The sequence below is a fragment of the Martes martes genome (assembly GCF_963455335.1).
Source record: "Martes martes genome assembly, chromosome: 4".
Classification (NCBI taxonomy): domain Eukaryota; kingdom Metazoa; phylum Chordata; class Mammalia; order Carnivora; family Mustelidae; genus Martes; species Martes martes.
Genome location: NC_137891.1, coordinates 155,670,484 through 155,690,702, shown reverse-complemented (window position 1 = coordinate 155,690,702; position 20,219 = coordinate 155,670,484). Strand labels below are relative to the sequence as shown.

The 20,219-nt window shown below is 41.4% G+C and overlaps 1 protein-coding gene across 4 annotated transcripts in view; it reads left to right on the top strand.

The window, feature by feature from the left end:
- The window catches only part of MAST2 (microtubule associated serine/threonine kinase 2), a 213,617-nt gene that overhangs the window by 165,427 nt on the left and 27,971 nt on the right, over nucleotides 1-20,219 (top strand). For all 4 annotated transcript variants that reach the window (XM_080801978.1, XM_080801977.1, XM_080801976.1 and 1 more), the window contains 4 exons: nucleotides 10,474-10,549; nucleotides 13,555-13,633; nucleotides 15,936-16,090; nucleotides 17,957-18,032. In XM_080801978.1, coding sequence (XP_080658104.1) covers nucleotides 10,474-10,549; nucleotides 13,555-13,633; nucleotides 15,936-16,090; nucleotides 17,957-18,032 — 386 coding nt within the window. The remainder of the gene's footprint in view (nucleotides 1-10,473; nucleotides 10,550-13,554; nucleotides 13,634-15,935; nucleotides 16,091-17,956; nucleotides 18,033-20,219) is intronic.

Below are 20,219 nucleotides of genomic sequence, written 5' to 3'. Positions count from 1 at the left end.
CACTTAGTCTATCTGTTCAAGGTGAAGGTAATGTGTAACAGTGAGTGAAAAAGTAGCTTCATTTTGAAAGAAAATTTGTGCCATAGAGAGAGCGTTTTGAAAATGGATATTTGGAAATATTCCCATTTGTATGTAATTTTATTGACAAAAATTATGCCACTTATTAAAACGGATACATTTGCCTCTTAAAAACATTGGAAGTAAGATGTTCTCATCTTCCCAATGAAAAGTTTAATAGATTTTGAACCTGTTTGTTAAAAATGTAATAATATTAGAAACTTTTCCATTCATTTTCAAGAGAAACTGCTTGGCATCAAGGAAGATGGAAATTTATCATCCTGGGACACCTGGGTGGCTCAGTTGGTTAAGTGTCATGATCTCAGGGTTCTGGGATTGAGTCCTGCATCAGGCTTCCTGCTCAGCAGAGAGCCTGCTTCTTCCTTACCTGCAGCCTCCTTCCCCACTTGTACTCACTCACTCTCTTTCTTGCTCTCTGACAAATAAATAAAATCTTAAAAAAAGAAGAAGAAGAAGAAGAAATTTACCATCCTTTGGGTAGAATTGAAAGATGATTGCCATGATCTAATTAATACGGCTAGTAAAGCACTTCTTCCATTGAGAGCTACATATCTTTGTGATATTTATTTTTCATCTATAATATAGACATAAGGGCATCTGGGTAGCTCAGTGGATTAAAGCCTCTACATTTGGCTCAGGTCATGATCCCAGGGTCCTGGGATCGAGCCCCACATCGGGCTCCCTGCTCAGCAGGGAGCCTGCTTCCCTTCCTCTCTCTCTGCCTGCCTCTCTGCCTATTTGTGGTCTCTGTCAAATAAATAAATTTTAAAAAATAATATAGCCATGAAGGTCATGAAATAAATTTAAAAACTAAACTGCAAAAGACCTAAGATTTCCAAAAATGTGAACCATCTTCAATCACACTACACTCAAAAAAAGGGGAGCAAAACTGCTCTAAATAATAAAATCTATTTTTAAAAAAAAGGCAGCTGGGGTTTTGATTGGATTGTTCTGAACCTGTAGATCAATTAGGGGAGAACTGACTTCTTAACAGTGTTGAATGTTTTACCTGTGGTATATTTCTCTATTTATGTAGGCCATCATTAATTTCTCTTAACAATGTTTTTAAAAATACTTTAAATTTTTATTGAAAAAAATTTAAAATTTACTGTTGAAGTATAGTTGCATACAATGTTTGTTTAGTTTCAGATGTAAAACATAGTGACTGAACACTTTTGTGCATTAGTGCTCACCGTGATAAGTGAAGTTACCATCTGTCTCCATTGACTATATTCCCTATGCTGTACTTTTCATCTCAATGACTTATTTATATATATATTTTTAAAAGATTTTATTTATTGGGGCACCTAGGTGGCTCAGTGGGTTAAGCCTCTGCCTTCAGCTCAGGTTATGATCTCAGGATCCTGGGATCGAACCCCACATCGGGCTCTCTGCTCAGCAGGGAGCCTGCTTCCCCCACTCTCTCTGCCAGCCTCTCTGCCTACTTGTGATCTCGGTCTGCCAAATAAATAAATAAGGTCTTTTTTAAGAAAAGAAAATAAGATCTTTTCTTAAAAAAGACCTTATTTATTTATTTGGCAGAGAGGAGGGGGGGAACACAAGCAGGGAGAGTAGGAGTGGGAGAAGTAGGCTCCCCGCTGAGCAGGAAGCCTGATGTAGGACTTGATCCCAGGACCCTGGGATCATGACCTGAGCCTAAGGCAGGTGCTTAACGACTGAGCTACCCAGGCGCCCATGACTTATTTATATTGTAACTGGAAGTTTGTACCTCTTAACGTCCTTCTCTTAACAATGTTTTGTGTCACTCTTGTGCATCTTTTGTCAGATCTTCCCCTAAATATTCATGTTTTTATGCAATAAGTGGTATTTTTCTTTTCAATTTCTGATTATTGCTAGCATATAGAAATATAATAGATTTTTGTGTATTGTCCTTATATCCTGTAGCCTTGCTAAACTCATGTAAGTAGCTTTATTGTAGATTCTGTCGGATTTTCTAAGAAATAGAATAAATACTTTATATAAATGTAAATCTATTATAAAAATACATTAATATAAATATTATACTTTAAAACAAATATTTCTCCCTTTTTGACCTAGATGGTTTTTATTTCTCTTTTTTTTCTTATTGCACTTACTAGATCCTCCAGTACAAATTTGAATACAAATGGTGAGCACAGACATCCTGCTCTTGATCTTAAAGCATTGTGTCTTAACCATTAAAGTATGGTGTTAACTATACTTTATCACCGATGCCCTTTATTCGTTTAAGAATGTTTCCTTCTATCCCCAGTTTGGTGAAAGGTTTTATCGAAAATGGTTGTTAGGGGACGCTTGCCTGGCTCAGTTAGTAGAACATGTGACTCTTGATCTTGGAGTCATGAGTTCAAGCCCCACATTGGATGTAGAGATTACATACATACCTACATACATACATAAATGTTTGAAAAATGGTTGTTGGGTTTTTGACAAATGATTTTTCTATGTCTACTGGGATGATCATATAGTTTTTGTCAGCCTATTATAATAATAGGTTGTATTGATTTTTCAGATTTTAACCAACTTGTATTCCTGGGATAAATCTACTTGGTCATAATGTATTATCCTTTTTATAATTGTTGGATTTGATTTGCTGAAGTTTCATTAAGAATGTATGTATATACATTCATCTTTGGCTAATTTTGGAATCAGGGTAATGCTGACTTCATAGAATGAGTTGGAAAGAATCAATTTTCTGGAAGAATAGATGTACAAACATTTCCTTGACTGTTTGATAGACTTGTCCAGTGAAGCTATGGGGCCTGGAATTGTCTTTATGTGTATGTTTTAAATAATAAATTTAATTTCTGTAATAGATTACACGGCTATTCAGGTAACCTATTTATTTGTGAATGAGCCTTGGTAGTTTGCACCTTGAAGAAAATTTTCAGTTTCATTTAAGTTGCCAGTTGACATAAAGTTGTTCATTTATTGTCTTACTATTTTGATATATCTAGAATCTGTAGGATATCACCTCTCTCATTCCTGATGTTGGTAATTTGTGTTTTCTTTCTCTCTTTCCTAATCAGTCTGTCTGTAGTTTATTAATCTAAAATCTGTGTATGGTTTTGTTAATTTTCTCTGTTGTGTTTTTTTATTGGTTTCTCCTATGATCTTTGTGATTTCCTTTATTCTGAGTTTCATTTGCTTTCTTTCTAATTTAAGATAGAAATTTAGGTCACTGAATTTAGTCCTTCTTTTTTAATATAAGTATTTAGTGATACAGTTTTCCCTGTAAGAACTGTTTTAGCGGTTTCAGATGTTAGGTTTTAATTTTTGTTTAGTTTAAGGTATTTCTCTAATTTACTTTTTGATTTCTTTCAGTTATTCAGAAGTGTGTTGTTTGGTTTCCACAGATGTGGAGATTTTCCTGAGATCTTTTTGTTATTGATTTTTAATCAATATCATATTTGTCTGGAATTCTTTTAAGTTTGTTGAATCTTGTTTTATGGCCCAGAATATGATTACTCTTAGTAAATGTTCCAAGTTCACTTGAAAAGAACATATATTCTGCTTTTTTTCTGTTAAGTGTTAATTAGGTCAAGTTGGTTGATAGTGTTTTTCAGGTGTTCTATATCCTATCAGTTTGTCTCTTCCCCCATTTATAAATTCGTTTAGTCATTTATGTTATAAACAACATGATCCATAGACATTTATTTCATAGTATAACTTTTATAGCATTAAAATATAATGTAATATTATATAAATATTTGTAATCTATTAATACTTCATTTTGTTCCAAATTGTTCTAGCTTTGGCCATTTGGAGTTCTTTCATTAGGCTGCTGTTTCACTTGGCATACCCCCAGCAGTGTGGTTTTTGCTTGGTTTTTTTTTTTTTTTTTTAAGATTTTATTTGTTAGATGCAGCAGCAGAGGGAGAGGGAGAAGCTGATCATGACCTAAGCTGAAGGCAGACGCTTAACAGACTGAGCCACCCAGGTGCCCCTCTCTTAATAATGTCTCTTGTAGAGCAGAAGTTTTTACTTTTCATGCAGTCCACTTTTTTTTTCCCATTGATTGTGCTTTTGGTTTCGTATCTTAACAGTTATCACCAAAGCCAACATCACCTTGATTTTCTCTTTTATTATCTTCTAGAAGTTTTGTGTTTTACATTGAGGCGGATGTTACATTAGGATCATTTACATTATCAGTGTTGAGTTAATTTTTGTGAAAGGTTGTGTCTAGATGCCCTTTTTTTTTGCATATAGATGATCAATTGTTCCAGCACCATTCATTGAGAAGACTGTCCTTTCTCCTTCAAACTGCCTATGTTCTCTTATCATATATCAATTGACTACAATTGAGTTTGTCTGTTTCCGAATGCTCTGTTCCGTTTTATTGATCTCTATGTCTGTTCTTTCACCAATACCACATTGTCTTGATCACTGTAACTTTTTAGTGAGTTTTTAAAAAATTCCAGTATAATTAACATACAGTGTCATATTAGTTTCAGGTATATAATATAGTGATTCAATAATTCTATACCTTACTCAGTATTCATCACAATAAGTGTTCTCTTCAATCCCCTTCACCTGTTTCACCCATCATCCCACTCACCTCCCCCCACCCCTGGTAACCACCTGTGTATTCTCTGTATTTAAGAGTCTCTTTTTGTTTGTCTCTGTTTTTCTTTGTTTATATCTTAATTTCCTCATATGAGTGAAATTATATGGTATTTTTCCCTGATTATTTCATCTAGCATTATACCCCCTAGATCCATTCATATTGTTGCTGATGGGACGATTTCTTTCCCTTTTTTATGGCTGAGTAATATTCCATTGTTTATACCTCATCTTTATCCATTCATCTCTTAGTGGACGGTGCTTGGGTTGCCTCCATATTTTGGCTATTGTAAATAATGCTACACAAACATAGAGGGGTACATATATCTTTTCAAATTAGTGTTTTCATATTCTTTTTTCTTTTAAGATTTTATTTATTTATTTGACACAGAGAGAGAGAGAGAGATCACAAGTAGGCAGAGAAGCAGACAGAGAGAGAGGGGAAAGCAGGCTCCCCGCTGAGCAGAGAGCCCGATGCGGGACTCGATCCCAGGACTCTGGGAGCTGAAGGCAGAGGCTTAACCCACTGAGCCACCCAGGTGCCCCAGTGTTTTCATATTCTTTAGGTAAGTACCCAGTAGTGGGATTGCTGGATTATGGTAATTCTATTTTTAATTTTTTGAGGAACCTCCATACTCTTTTCAAGTGGCTGTACCAGTTTGCATTCCCACCAACAGTGCATGACGGTTTTGTTTTGTTTTTTTTTCTTCCACATCCTTGCCAACACCTGTTGTTTCTTGTGTTGTTAATTTTAGCCTTTCTGACTGGTGTGAGGTGATATCTCATTGTGGTTTTGATTTGCATTTCTCTGATGACTAGTGATGTTGAGTTTTATAATGAAGTTTTAAAGTCACATAATGTCAGTCCTCTAACTTTGTTCTTCAGTGTTGTGTTACTTTTCTGGTTATTTTACCTTTCCGTATAAACATTAGAATCCATTTTTCAGTATCCACAGACGAGCTTGCTGAGATTCTGATAGAAATTGCATTGAATCTATAGATCAAGTTGGGAATAATTAACATCTTAGCAATATTGAATCTTCCAATCCATGAACATGCAGTACTTCATTTATTTAGATCTTTGATTTCTTTATTTTTTTTTAAAGATTTTATTTATTTATTTGACAGACAGAGATCACAAGTTAGGCAGAGAGGCAGGCAGCGAGAGAGGGAGAAGCAGGCTCCCCGCTGAGCAGAGAGCCTGATGCGGGGCTTGATCCCAGGACCCTGAGATCATGACCTGAGCCGAAGGCAGAGGCTTTAACCCACTGAGCCACCCAGGTGCCCCAAATCTTTGATTTCTTTAATTATTATAGTTTGCAGAATATAGTGTATATATTTTGTTAGATTTATACATATTTCATTTTTATGTTGAAGTTAATTGTATTGTGTATTTTTTTTAAAAGATGGGTTTTGTTTTGTTTTGTTTTGTTTTTTTCTGAGAGAGAGAGAGAGAAAGAAAGAGCACAAGCGGAGCGAGGGGCAGAGGGACAAGCAGACTCCCCGCTGAGCAGGAGGCCTGACACGGGGCTGGATCCCAGGACCCTGAGGTCATGAGCTGAGCCCAAATCAGACACTTAACCAACTGTGTCACCCAGGCGCCCCTTGTGTATTGTTTCTAATTTCAAGTACCAATTGTTCATTGCTGGTATAAAGCAAAGCAATTGACTTGTTAGCAGTATGTCTTCTGTAGATGTTCTTGGTCGAGTTGAGGAAGTTCCTCTCTATTCCTAGTTTGCTGAGAGTTTAATCAGGAATGGGTTTTAGATTTTGTCAAATACCTTTTCAGAATAAATTCATGCAATTATGTGTTTTTTTCTCTTTAGTCTGTTGTGGTTGTGGATTATATTAATTGATTTTCAAATGTCAGATCAATCCTGCATACCTGGAGTAAATTGCACTTGATTGTGGTATGTAGTTTTTTATCCATTGTAAGTTCTATATTTCTAACGTCTTGTTGAGAATTTTACAACTATATCCATAAGAGATGCTGGTCTATAGTTTTCTTTTCCTTCTAATGTTCTTCTCTGGTATCTGTATTAGGGTAATAGTGGCCTTATACAATGAGTTTAGGAAGTGTTCTTTCCCCTTCTATTGGAAGAAATTGCAGAGGTACCAGTTTTTTTTAAATGCTTGATAGAATTTATCAGTATGACACATGAAACTGATGTTTTCTTTTTTCAGGAGTTACAATATAGCTTCAGTTTCCTTAATAGGGTCTTTTTAATCCAATCTGACAATCTCTGCCTTTTATTTGGGGCTTTTAAAGATGATTTATATTTACTGTTGTCGATATGGTTTGGTTTAAAACTGTCATCTTCTTATTTGTGTTATAATTGTTCCATCTGTTTTTTCTTCTTTTGCGCTTTTTCTGCTTTATTTGGGGTTCAATGGTTTTTATTCCACTTTATATCCTTTACTGGCTTATGAGCTATAACTCTTACCTAGTAGTTGCATTGACATGTGCAATATATATCATATTATATCTCTTCACAGATAGTATAAGAATAACACCATTCCATTTTCCCTCTTGAAACCTGATGGTGGTTTCAAACTTTTTATTCTCACATGTTGTAAATACCACACCACTTTATTATTATTTTTGTTTAAATATTTGTTATTCTTAAAGAGATTTAAATAACAAAAAAATCTTTGTTTTCCCACATAGTTAACTTTTCTGCTTCTCTTCATTCTTTTGTGTCGATCCATATTTTAACTTGGTATATTTTTCTGCCTAAAGGACTTTTTTTTTTAAATTACAGTGCAGTCTGCTGTTCTTGAGGATTTTTTTTTTTTTTAATCTGAGAAGATATTTATTTCACCTTGGTTTTAAAAAATATTTTTACTGGGGACGCCTGTGTGGCTCAGTTGGTTAAGTGGCTGCCTTCAGCTCAGGTCATGATCCCAGCGTCCTGGGATCGAGTCCCATATCGGGCTCCTTGCTCGGCGGGGAGCCTGCTTCTCCCTCTGCCTCTGCCTGCCACTCTGTCTGCCTGTGCTCACTCTCTCTGACAAATAAATAAAACCTTTTAAAAAAATATATATTTTTACTGGTGTAATGACTTTTAACACTAATTACCCAGAATTTAGCCATAATCTGGATTTGGTCTTGGACATAGTCCTCCACAAAATTGTCATTACTTGAGATACCCAACTGCAAGCTTGGGGTTCCAAGGCCACCCATAATTCTGACCAACTGGATGTAAATTCAAAGGTTCCCACTACCTCTTCAGGTTTACTATTTCAGTAGAATGACTCCTGGAACTCAGGAAAGTGTTATACTTAAAATTAGTTTTATTATAGCAAAAAGAGTATAAATCAGAACCAGCCCATAAAAGAGACTCATAAATTGTAGTCTGGGATGGCCCCACATGTGAAGTTTTTGGTGTCTTCTCCCCGTGATATCTGGATCTACCCTCCTCCCAGCGTACTGATATGTAGCAATATGCAGAGTAATAGCCAGGAAGTTCACTGAAGTTTTGGTATCCAGAATGTTCATTATGTAGGTGTGATTGATGGACTCATTGAATATGTGATTAAACTCAGTCTTTAGCCCCCTCTTCCATTCCCTGGAGGTCAAACTGTTATCAAATGGCTTAGAGCACTGACCCTCTAACCACATGGTTGGTCTTTCTAGATTGACCAGCCACCATCCAGAGTCATCTCATTTGCATAAACTATCAGGCCCCACCATGAATATCAAAGACACTTCTGTCACTTGGGAAATTCCAACATTACGAGGCTCCTTCCCAGGAACTGAGACAAAAGCCATCAAATTCTTTATTACACAGTAGCTGGGTATAGAATCTGGGTAGGTAGGGTTTTTCTTTTCATAATTTGAAGATATTGCTCTGTTATTGAAGATACTCTTACATTGTTTTTAATAAAAAATCTGCTAGAATCCTTATCTTTGTTCCTCTGTGTATGTCTTTCCCACCTACCACCCAACTGTTTTTAAGATTTTTATTTTTATCATGTGTTTTGAACAATTTGATTATAATGTGTTTTGGTGTAGTTTTCTTCATCTTTCTCATGCTGAGGGTTCTTGGAGCTTCTTGGATATCATTTCTTCAACTGTGTTTTCTGTATCCCTCACTATCTCCTCCTTTAAGGATTATTAGGCTGCTTGAAGTCATCTCATAGCTTAGTGATGCTCTGATGATGATGGTGGTGGTTGTGGTAATGATGATGATGATGATGGTGATGATTTGCAGGGGTTTTTTTCCTCTTGGTGTTAGTTATTTTTGACATGTGTATGTTTTTTGAATCCCTAGCATTACTGTTAGCACCTGAAAGATTCTTTGTGTTCTATCCCACAACCAGCACCACACCTGGTCCTTGGAAGGGCAGTCATTGTTTGTAGGATACCCATGTTTAGGGATTTCTTTGAGGCTTTAGCTGAGGAATTTGGGGAACCAACAAAGGGCATTTAGCTTTACACTCAAGGATCAAGCTGAGGATATTTGTTAATTTTGGAGTGACACTACTTTAAAAGAATAGAATTTTTTTTAAAGGCTTTGATAATTCTGAGGAGGCCTGATACTTATTAAGGCCTGGCTAAGGAAACAATTACTGCAGATCATTTCTCTCACACCCTGATAGCCTGTGCTAGCCAGGAGGTAAGAATAGATCATAAGAGATAATCCTAGACACAGAGCATGGGAAATCCAGAGTTGGTGCAAGGTTGAGAGCAGACCTAGTACATAAGGCTGTGCACCTCACTGAGGCTCCCAGTCAAGGGGATAAGTGGAAGCTGAAAATGCTTCCTCCTAATTAGTTTTCCCATAGAGAGTGTCTTTATTTATTTATTTTTATTTTTAAAAGATTTTATTTTTAAGTAATCTGTATGCCCAGCCTGGGGCCTGAACCCACAACCCTGAAATCAAGAGTTGCACACTCCACTGCCCGAGCCAACCAGGTGCTCTCAGAATGCCTTTATATAACTGATACAGAGGTGCTGTGTGGGAAAGTGAGTACAGAAGTGGGGAGGTGGACAGAGATTGGCAGAGAGGTCAGCACATCATGTAGTTATGGGGCTTACTTTGACATGCCCCTTTGTGTAGAGACACATTGACAGCTTCTGCCAGCTAGGAGCTTTTGAGTACTAACCCCCAGCTGGAAGTTAGGCCAGAGAAGTATGGCAGTCGTAGTTTCAGGAACTGTTGTGACTAGTGCAAAGGTAAGCAAAGTTTTATTCGAAACTTCTGTACTGTACGTTAGCAAGTTACTGGGAACATGTGAAAACTAATAAGGGAATGGAGGTAATTCCTATACCATGAGGAGGTTGGGCATGTTTGCAGACTTGGGGGACTTGTGTTTGGTCTCTTTTAAGGAATGCTGCTATCCTAAGTCCCCACCGGAGAACTTGAGTTTCTCTTAAGCATGCATATTTCTGGGTTAGCCTTGGATGCAGTGTGCAGAGATATATGTCCAAAAGACTTTTAGATCAGGAAGGAGTCCTGTTGCCTTTCAAAAATGTTTAAGCATCTGCACCAAATGAATTCTTCAAGCCTTTGGAAAGTTGGGTTAACTTGACTAGGCAGATTGGAGCCTGAGGAGTTCCGAGGAAGGCAGGAAATTGGCAAGTTGCTGCTGTAACTAGAATGGATGTCTGAGAGACATAGATGGTTACAGGCAACTTGGGAACAAGGGAGAAACCTATGGGCTACCAAACTTTTACAAAGAGAGAATTGTTGAACTGATGGCGGTCCTGAAAACATAACCACCTGTGTGCTAATTGCCAGTGCTCGGGGGAGAATACTTCCCTTAAAGGTCGCCTCAGTCCTCCTTAGAAATAGACTTCACAGAGGGTTTCTTTTCCTTTCACCACCCACAGGTAACAGTCCTTTGGATAGCCCCCGGAATTTCTCTCCAAATGCACCTGCTCACTTTTCCTTTGTTCCTGCCCGTAGGTAAGTTGATAGAAAACCCTGTGACTAATGTGTGTGTGGCATTCGCATGAATGTCAGTTAAATGTTAGCTTCCTCCTTTAAGGCGCTGCCTTGGGCTGTTAGCCATCAACATTCCTTTCCTGCTTTCCTCATCTTGTTCAAATTTTGCTTTCCAGATGCCCTAGGTATTTGCCTTTAGATGTTTGAATGGGCAAGTACATACAAGAAGTGGATTTATTTTTATAATCCTAAGCACAAGTCCCTGGTGTCCTGAGGTATCCTGGCATGATCATTGAGAAAATGGCCTCTCAACCCAGGGAGACCCAAGGTTTTACTCTTACTCCTCAACCAGAATAAAAGTGCCTTTAATAGAGATTCCTTAGTATTTGAAAGCTGTGTCTCCTGGTGTATAACAAGCACTTAATCATTGCATTTTGGTTGAATGAGTGATGGGGAAGAATAATGAACAGGCAAGCACTTATAGTTGTAAACTGTGATAAGCACCATAAAGTGAAAGAACGTGATGCTGCATGAGAGTGTAGGAAGGGAATGGGGCTGGAGGATTCTACAAGGCGGTCATGTAAGGCCTCCCTGAAGGGGATTGACTTTTAAGCTAAGACCTGAAGGATAAGAGTGAGCCTGCCATGTTGAAAGGGAGGACACGAGTGTAGGCCATTGTAGGCAGATGGAATAACATGTTCCATTTGTGCCCTTGTGTCTGCCTCATTATCAGGGCTTTAGGAATTAGATCAGCTAGGGGGTTTCAGGGCCCGGTATTACGATCCAAACAGGTCTGTGCTGCGTGGCATGAAGTTTGAGTCAGGTGTGTGGAACATGGAACTCTGGGCTGTCCTCTTGACGTCGTAGGAAAAGCAGCTAGGTATTGGTAGGGGTGGGGAAGAGGACTTCAGCTCTGCCAAACAGAGTACTCAGGAATTGTGTTTGCTAGGTTACTGAGGTCAGGTTTGAACCTTACAGGATCACATGGGTTTGGAATATCACACAAAGCAAAACATTTAAGGAATTCCTAAGGATAGATCCATCAGTCCTGCATTTCACCTCAAACATACACACATTCCTAAGCAGAAAGTTTGCCCCTGCCAAGCATGACCAAATGCCAGGGGTCAAACAGATGAGTCTTTCTGGTTCCATTTGATTCTCACTATAATATATGTCTTTTCACTACAGCCATGGCCACAGAGCAGACAGGTAATAGTGGACATGATGGGGAGAGGGGCTGGGAAACTGCTATGCATGGCCAGATAATATGGTTTGTGATGTTGTGCTTGGTGAGAACTGGTTGTGCTGAGTCTTCTCTGACTGTGGGTATGAACATTTGGCTTTTCATATCTAGTGAAGAGGCCCTAAGGGAACCCCTGCTGGAACCAAGGCTCAGAGCTCGTATACTTAGAGGCAGGAAATGCTGATAGTTCCAAGTTTCTGAGCCTGGGGACAAGTCCCCCTCATTCCCACAAATTTCCTCAGTCTCCCAGTAAGATGACCAGGCGGAGGAAATGGAGGCATCCTGTAGAGGCATTTCTTTCTGACTGCGGTAGCCCTTGCTCTTCAGATTACAGAAAAATGGCTGCCCTGCAGCTGATTTCCATTTCTTTTTAAAGAAGGAAAGATGACTTGTGAAAAGGTCTATATGACAAGGGTTTGGGAAATTCCTCCCTGAGTTAGACTAGTGCTATCTTTGACGAGCTCTGTTTTCCTGGAATTGACTTGCTTTCTCGTATAGAGCTCCCAGGACCCAGCAAAAGAGGTTAGAGAGAACATCATGTTTGAATAGCCTCCTGGACATTTCTTTGCCTCGGAGACTAGGTTCCAGCAGAGCTAGCTGCCTGGGTGGCATGAAGTTTGAATCAGGTGCATGTAGCATGGAACCCTGGGCTGTCCCCTTGCAGATTCTAGTAGGAAAAGCTGCTCGGTATTGGTGGGCGCGGGGAGGAGTGTTTCGAAAGAGGAAGCCCTGGCAAGATGGAGTCCTCTTTTTTCTCCTTCCTCTCCCTGCCTCTCTCCACCTCCCTTAACTGTGAAGCCTGGACTAAATCTTTACCTGGGTCGTGTGTTTTCTCTGAAGACTGAGGGTATTTAAATTCTAAAGGTCCTCCATTGCTAATGTTCTAAAGTTCTGTGGTAGCAGCAAGGAAGTTTTCCCCAGCTTCAACTAGAGCAGGCTATGCCCCCGAGCTTCACAAGAAAAAACACTTGTGTGATAGCACATTCCATAGTCCAGGAAAGAATCACTTGTCCATGTAATAAAAGCTTCACACCAGGTACGTGCTTGATCTTTCTCCTCCACAACAAAGCAAATAGCTTGTCCTCTGTGATAAGAACTTTGGGGTGAGTCCTCGAAAGAGCAGCAGGAAACCTAGCTCCAAAATCTTAGATACTGCCACTGGCTCTTTCTTCATGAGGTTACTGCCACTCTTCACAAACATTCTCAAAGACTGGTTTTCTGGTTTCTGGTGGATCTTAAGTAACCTGGGACCGTTTGCCAATGATTGATTCATACCAGACCCAGATGGTGGGCCACTTCTTCCTCGTCAGTGCAGTGACCTGGGAAAGACAAAGACAAAGGGCCTTCAAAAAAAGGAATAGCTGCATTTCAGTGGCTGTTCTGTCCCTGTGGTGGTGCCTTTAGCTGGAATCCTCTGCCGTGGCTTCTCTAAAAGTGAACACGGTGCATAAATAAATAAATAAATAAATAAATGTGACTGCATTGAGATTATGAAGATTTTTATTTCAGAACCACAGTATTGTATAACAGATGTTCTTTTTCAAAGTCACAGACTCCTTTTTAGTTAAATATGTTTGTCTTTGCAGTGGAAAACATACCACCATAGGCCTCATGGAGGAGAAAGACGTGAAAACCTGTACTAGACCAACCAGTACTGTCTAGAGACAAGGAAGAGTCTATCAGTGAACCAACTGCCCAAAACAGTGCTGATGGAAAGATAGGCAGGTCCAGGGCTCAGGGTGGGGTCCTGTAGAAACTGCCTAATATTCTTAATCTTACGTAGGACTGATGGACGGCGCTGGTCTTTGGCCTCTTTGCCTTCTTCAGGCTATGGAACCAACACTCCTAGCTCTACTGTCTCAGTAAGTAGTCGGATCTTAACCCGAGGAGCTACCTCCTGACAGATTACTGCTGCCTATCCCTACAGGGTTGCAAAGTGGTTCTCACTTTTTCTTCCAAAGTCAGTTTAAACTCAGAGAGATTGTTTGGAGATGAGGCTGAGTGGGGCAGTGGTGGCCCTTAACAGCCATAGCCAGATATAAACGTTAAACACCTTTGGGAAGGACTAACCAGCATGCTCTCTGGGCATAATTTTTCCAAGTGGAGTCAGAGGGGGGCTTGAGGATGGACTTTTGCTTTGCCAGACGTAGAGGACCCTAAGCATGGTTTCCCCCGCTTCCCTCAGCTTGCTCCTAGAACTGCGACCAAGAGCAGATAACCCCTCCCATGTCCTGAAGGCCTGGTGGACCCTCTTTCTCCTCTTTCACCTTTTCCTTTCAAAAAAAAAAGGGAAGGATGTTTGCTATTTGGTATTCAGGTTTGATGTGTATCAGCAAAAAAGCTGGGCCTGTCTCTAAGACTTATCATTATGTTTTTTTAGAGGAGGTTTTAGCCTAAAACACAACAGATGTCCTAATTGCTGCTATGCACAATTGACCATAATCTGAGTCTTCCTCATTGAGCAAGTTTTAATTGAAGCCAGGATGACAAGGTTGGCGAAGTCATTCTGTAAAGAGCCAGATAGTAAGTACTGTAGGCTTTGCAGGCTGAGTCGGGCAGCAGGCTGGGTGGCCTGTTCCCCATTTCCTCCACCATTCTTCAGGTCTTTCCAGGGCAGCTTGTCGACATTTGTGACTCCCAAGCAGATAGAAGAAGTATCATTTCCTCCCTTGACTTAGATATAACTCATAAATTAATCCAAAGATCTCATTGGTCTTTTAGCAGCAGTTGTGCTTCATATCTAACTTTCCCTATAATCCTTTACCCAGACAGGTGACCTTTTTAGACCTAAGGCAAGATATATATGTATATGTATGTGTGTGTGTGTGTGTGTGTGTATGTGTGTGTATATATATACACATATATATATGTATGTGTGTATATATATACACACACACACACATACATATACATACACACACATACATGAATGTATATATATATATCAATCATATACCTGTTCAGTAAATTTTGATAGACTGAACCCATAGCAGCTGCTTATTTTATTTTGATACTTTAAAATACCAGTTTTACTTCCTGTCCATGGCAGTTGAGTGCAGATGCTTTTTACAGCTTCTGTGCACATCATTTCCCAAAATGTGGCCAAGACAGAGCCCTGTGGAGACCTACCCTGAACTGTTCACAGCCTCACGTGTTATAATATTCCATGACAGAAGCCTGTGCTGTTTGCACCCCCCCAAATTTTTATTTCTCACTTGGTATTGAGACTTACTTGTGGCAAGAGAGTTTTCTTTGTGTGGTGCTGCAGCTTTGACTCTGAATGGCTTTGAATATTGAAGCCCTAGATTCTTCATCAGTTGATGAACAGAAGCTGAGCTAGTGAGGTTAGACTTGCCTGCTCTCTTAGCCAGTCTTGTCAGGAAAGGGGCCCTTCGCTGATTCAGGTGCTGTACCGGGCTGTCCCCATGGCTGCTGCGTCTGTGGGATACTTGCAGGAGCATGACTTGCTCCCTCACATGGTCTCTTGTGGTTGGCAGTGGGCTCATTGTCTGCAATCTCAGTCATTGGGCCATGTTTGGAATTCTTCGTCATTTTCAGGTCAGGTCTACCCTTTGGGTTCCAGACCTAAAAGTAATTTTCTTCCCTGCCAGATTTTCTTGCCTACTTGTGTCCTTAGAGTCTGGCCACAGCCTGCCTAGCCTCAGCCATGCCAGTTGTCCTTTGGGTAACAGCCGAAAGGAAACATTTGAGTTCTCCCAACATTGTGGAAGGGAAAACTTACAGGGATTCATTTGTAGGCTGGGTATACCTGGGACGATTCCCAAGCCAGGAAGCATGATTTATTAATCACTTGCCATTCCAACTAGCCAAAAGCTTCACTGAGGGCAGAGCATCCATGCAGAAGAATCAGCCTTTTGCCTCCCAAAGAGGTTCCCTAGGTAGTTATGGAGCTCCCACACCTTGTGAATGCCTGGGTCCAACTGCCTGCCAGACTCATAAAGGCTCCTAGTATCTTGGCTTCCTCAGGACTAAAGGCTCGGAAGGAGTAGAGAGGGGAATCGTGCACAATGGAGGCTCAAAGGACAAGGCAAAGAAGGGCTGCTTTGGGTTCCCTGTGGGTTCCCTGTGGGACTAGCAAGTCCTCTCTGTGCCTGGACTCCCCTTAGACATGTCTGTAATGCTGCTTGTTGTTTTTCTCTCTAGTCATCATGTTCCTCACAGGAGAAACTCCACCAGTTGCCCTTCCAGCCCACAGCTGATGAGCTGCACTTTTTGACGAAGCATTTCAGCACAGAGAGTGTTCCAGATGAGGAGGGACGGCAGTCCCCAGCCATGCGGCCCCGCTCTCGCAGCCTCAGGTGAGGGCTACTCTCTGCCCACTGCCCTAGGGCCTGTGGAGCCCAGCTTATGTGCACAGCAAAGGAAGAGGCAAACATTTATAAAGGACAAGAGAGTAAAGAATTTAGGCTTTGGACGCCACACGGTCTCTGGGGCAACTACTTAACTCTGCTGTTGTAGCGTGAAAGAATCCACAGCCTTTCTGTAAACTTTATTAACGAAGACAGGCAGCGGGCCAGGTTTGGTCTGTGGGCCGTAGGTTGCCAACCTGGGGCTCCGCTCAAATGAGCCAAGGCCAGTGGTGCTCAGGTTGCCTGATGACGCTGCCAAGAGGTCCCTCTCTTTTCTCCTAGAATGTAGTTAGCAGTGGAAATATACTTAAGCTCCATGTAGTAAAAGGAAAGTGATAGTATCGTCCATTCTGATAGTACCTGGCTGTGGAACCCACAGGCCCAGGGCCCAGGAACTAAGCCAGCAAAGAAAGGGGCTGCTGAAGTTCACCCTTGTGGCTGACTTAGGGGAGAAGCCTGCTTCAGAAGCAGAATGAAATGCCAATCGGAATCTCACTCATTTCCCTGAATCACCTGGGCTCATCAAACCAAACAAAGCTTAGCAGCTGATTTATCTGTGAATTCCTTTGATTGATTAGCTCTTTTCTTTGACATTAGGTGGTAAAATAATGCCAAAATTCCAGGTTAAGGAAGAGGGTAAAATTAAAATGGGCGTGGCTTTAATGACTGAGTTCAGCTTTCCAGAATCCCTGGAAAATAATTAATTGGCTAATATGTTCGCAGTGGGAGCCCAAAGGAACAGGGCCTTCCACAAAGAATCCCCTCAGGTTATGTTGCTACTCTGAGTATCAGGGAGTAAGCTGAGCCAGACCACAAAGACTGGTTCAAGTTCAGAGACTGATGAAGATGATCATGGGGACTGCTGTGCAAAGGATCAAAAACACAAGTGAGTTTTTGTGTAGTGTGGATCCCAGTGCCTTTCTTTGTCTCAGAGGAACACCTGAATCTTGGTGCTTCCTGCAATCCACAGGGTAGACCGTTCATTTTTAGCCCATTTGAGACCGAGAGGGATATAGTATATCAGGGAAATCCCTGCTATATTACTCTTAAAATACTTGGTAATGTGTATGGATACAGCAAGCAGACTATGGCCCACTCCAAGGAGGAAAAGCAGAGAACAATTCTGAACCTCACTCAGCCCGGGTCATGTGTCAGGGGCACCAAACTGGTGGCAGGACTCAAATATCCATTCATTTGTATGGCTTAAACTTTGAAATCCTTTAAGAAGATATAACTGCACATGGGCCAAAGAGGAAGATTTAGATGACCCAGGCTAATAACTCAGTGCAGGCTGGATTGGCCTCATTTATCTCGCAGATCAGAGCCCAAGTTGGTCTCATTGGCTGCAGCTTGTTTGTTTGGAAAGGATACATATATACAAGTCTTCCTTTGGTTTTTCTGGTGGTGGTTTGATTTGATTCGATTCCTAGAACATGCTGGGATATACTCAAAACACCACTGGCCAAAGCAAAGAAGACCCAGAAAATCCTGTTTTGGGGGAGGTCATCCTAGGAAAGCCACAAGTAGACTGAGGAGTGTTTTCCTCCTTTCTAGGCCTTTTCAGGCCCTGGCAGAGGTTTTTGTGGAAAGCCAGGCTTCTTATAGGAAGGTAGCCTATTTCCAGATGGCACCATTTGAGCTAAACAAGGTGTGCTGAGAGCTTCAGGAAAAAAGAAGGCTCTAGAACCAGCACTCTTAAGGTGGGAGTGTGTGGGTGCTGCAGACAGTGGGAGGGCAGGGACTCTGGGAATGGTCATCTTTCTTCTTTAGAGTTCCGTGGCACTAAAATAACACAATTGTTTCTTTCTTATTTAGTCCTGGACGGTCCCCAGTTTCCTTTGACAGTGAAATTATAATGATGAATCATGTATACAAAGAAAGATTCCCCAAGGTAAGGATCCAGAAGATGGCTGCCCTGAGGGAAGATTGGGGCTAAGGGGTGGAGTGCTCTCACCAGAGGCAATAAGAAGAACAGAAAGGCACTCAGGAGGAGGAGGAGGAGGCTACAAGCACAAGGCTGCTGGCCTGTTGGAGTAGAGGTAGGCAGCAGAGGACTGTGAGTTTGGGGCTCATATTTGCAGGGCCTCTATTTCTCCACTCTCTGGAGAGGTGTCTAGAGGGAGATGTTAGAAAACTGTTCCCCCATATGTTATGGGGAAGGAAAGGACTGGGACCTTGTTTCTTTTTTTTTTAAGATTTTTTAAAATTTATTTATTTGACAGACAGAGATCACAAGTAGGCAGAGAGGCAGACAGAGAGAGGAAAGGAAGCAGGCTCTCTGCTGGGCAGAGAGCCCGATGTGGGGCTCGATCCCAGGACCCTGGGATCATGACCTGTGCCGAAGGCAGAGGCTTTAACCCACTGAGCCACCCAGGTACCCTGGGACCTTGTTTCTAACCACACGCATCAGGGCCACAAGTCAGGGTCCCTGCAGAATGGGATTGGCTGTCAGAAAGCATGTTCATTCTGTGCAGATTTCTTTAGCAGTGCCTCGTCACCAGGCCTGGAGTGTGCATGGACTGGTGTGCTGGACTGGCAGGAGATTGGCTGGAGGGAACAGAAAGGTGGGAGACAGTTTTCAAGCAGAAAACTGCTGAGAAAGGAAGACAGATTACTCTCCTGAGAGAGTTGAGAACTAGTCTTTGTGGCTGTGCGGTTTGGCTAGAAACCATTGTGTATGTGGAACCCAGGGGCTTGTTTTCCATTTGCATTTCTTTTTGGACATGGCATATCCATATGCTCTGACCTCACCTCCTCATGACAGGCCCTGTTCCTGCAGAACATAACCAGCTCTGTCAGAACCAGGGCACTGACACAGGCTCCCTGTTCAGGACAACAAGGAGCATGGAACCCTCAAGCCTCTTGTCCAGACTTCCGTGGGTCTACCTGTTCCTCTGAGTGTAGGGGCTACAATGTGTGGTGGTTCCCTGTTCTTCTGAGAGTGTCCTTTTTCTAGACTCCGGTATAGTCTCCTGGACACACATGGATGGCTTAGGGAAATGATGTGAAGCCCTTTGCTTTCCTTCTTGACATACACAGTGAAGGATAGCAGTGAGGAAGGACATACATCCTGGAACCAGACTGAATGGGTTAAAATCTGCTTCTACCATTTACTAGCTATAGGACCCTGGACAGATGATTTTTTTTTTTTTTAAGATTTTATTTGAGAGAAAGAGAGCAGGTAGTGACAGAGATAATGGGAGAGAGCATAAACAGGGAGGAGATGTAGGAGCAGGCTCCCTCTGAGCAAGGAGCCCAGTACAGGGTTTGATCCTTGAACTCTGGGGTCATGACCTGAACTAAGGGCAGGTGCTCAACTGACTGAGCCACCCAGGAGCCCCTACCCTGGACAGGTGGTTTAACTTCTCTGAGCTTCATTTGCCTCATTTGTAGTTTGGGATAATAAGAGCATTTATCTCATAGAGAGTTTGTGAAGATTAGTGAGCATTAAACAATTCTAACTGGGCCCAGAACATAGTAAGCACTCAGTAAGTGTGAGCTGTTATTTCTCTGCTGCCCTGGGCCTTATGGTCTATGTCTTCTAGCCTTGAAGCAGGCTTTAGAGAATAAGAGTGAGGAAGAGGGGCACAATAGTCAGCTAAGGAATCATGTTGTTATGCTTGATCCTTTATAACGAAGTTTAGGAGTTGGGGGTGGGGTTAAGATGGACCTTACATTTGGTTGCATGAATACAGCTAGATAGTTTCAAATCATTCTGAGTACCTAAGAAATCAGTCAAAGATCAGAGACAAGAAATGCTTAACTCTGCAAGTAGAAAAGTGACCACTTTTGGGGAGGTAGGAGATGCGGAGACTTGAATCCAGGGTGATATGTCAGGATACGGTGGAAGGAAGGGAGCCTGCGTAAGGAAGCTACCGCAAAGTATTATAAGCAGCGGAGTGCAAAATCGGACTTTTCAGAAGTCTGCTACAGTGGGGTACATCCCTTGTTTAAAGGTGCTCAGGTGGCAAAGTGGGGTGGAATCCCAGGGTCCATAGCATGGTGTCAGGATCCCTAGGGTCACAAGAAGAGAGGGGGTGTCTGAGTTCCCAGGCAGAGTTCCCAGGCACAAGAGTGG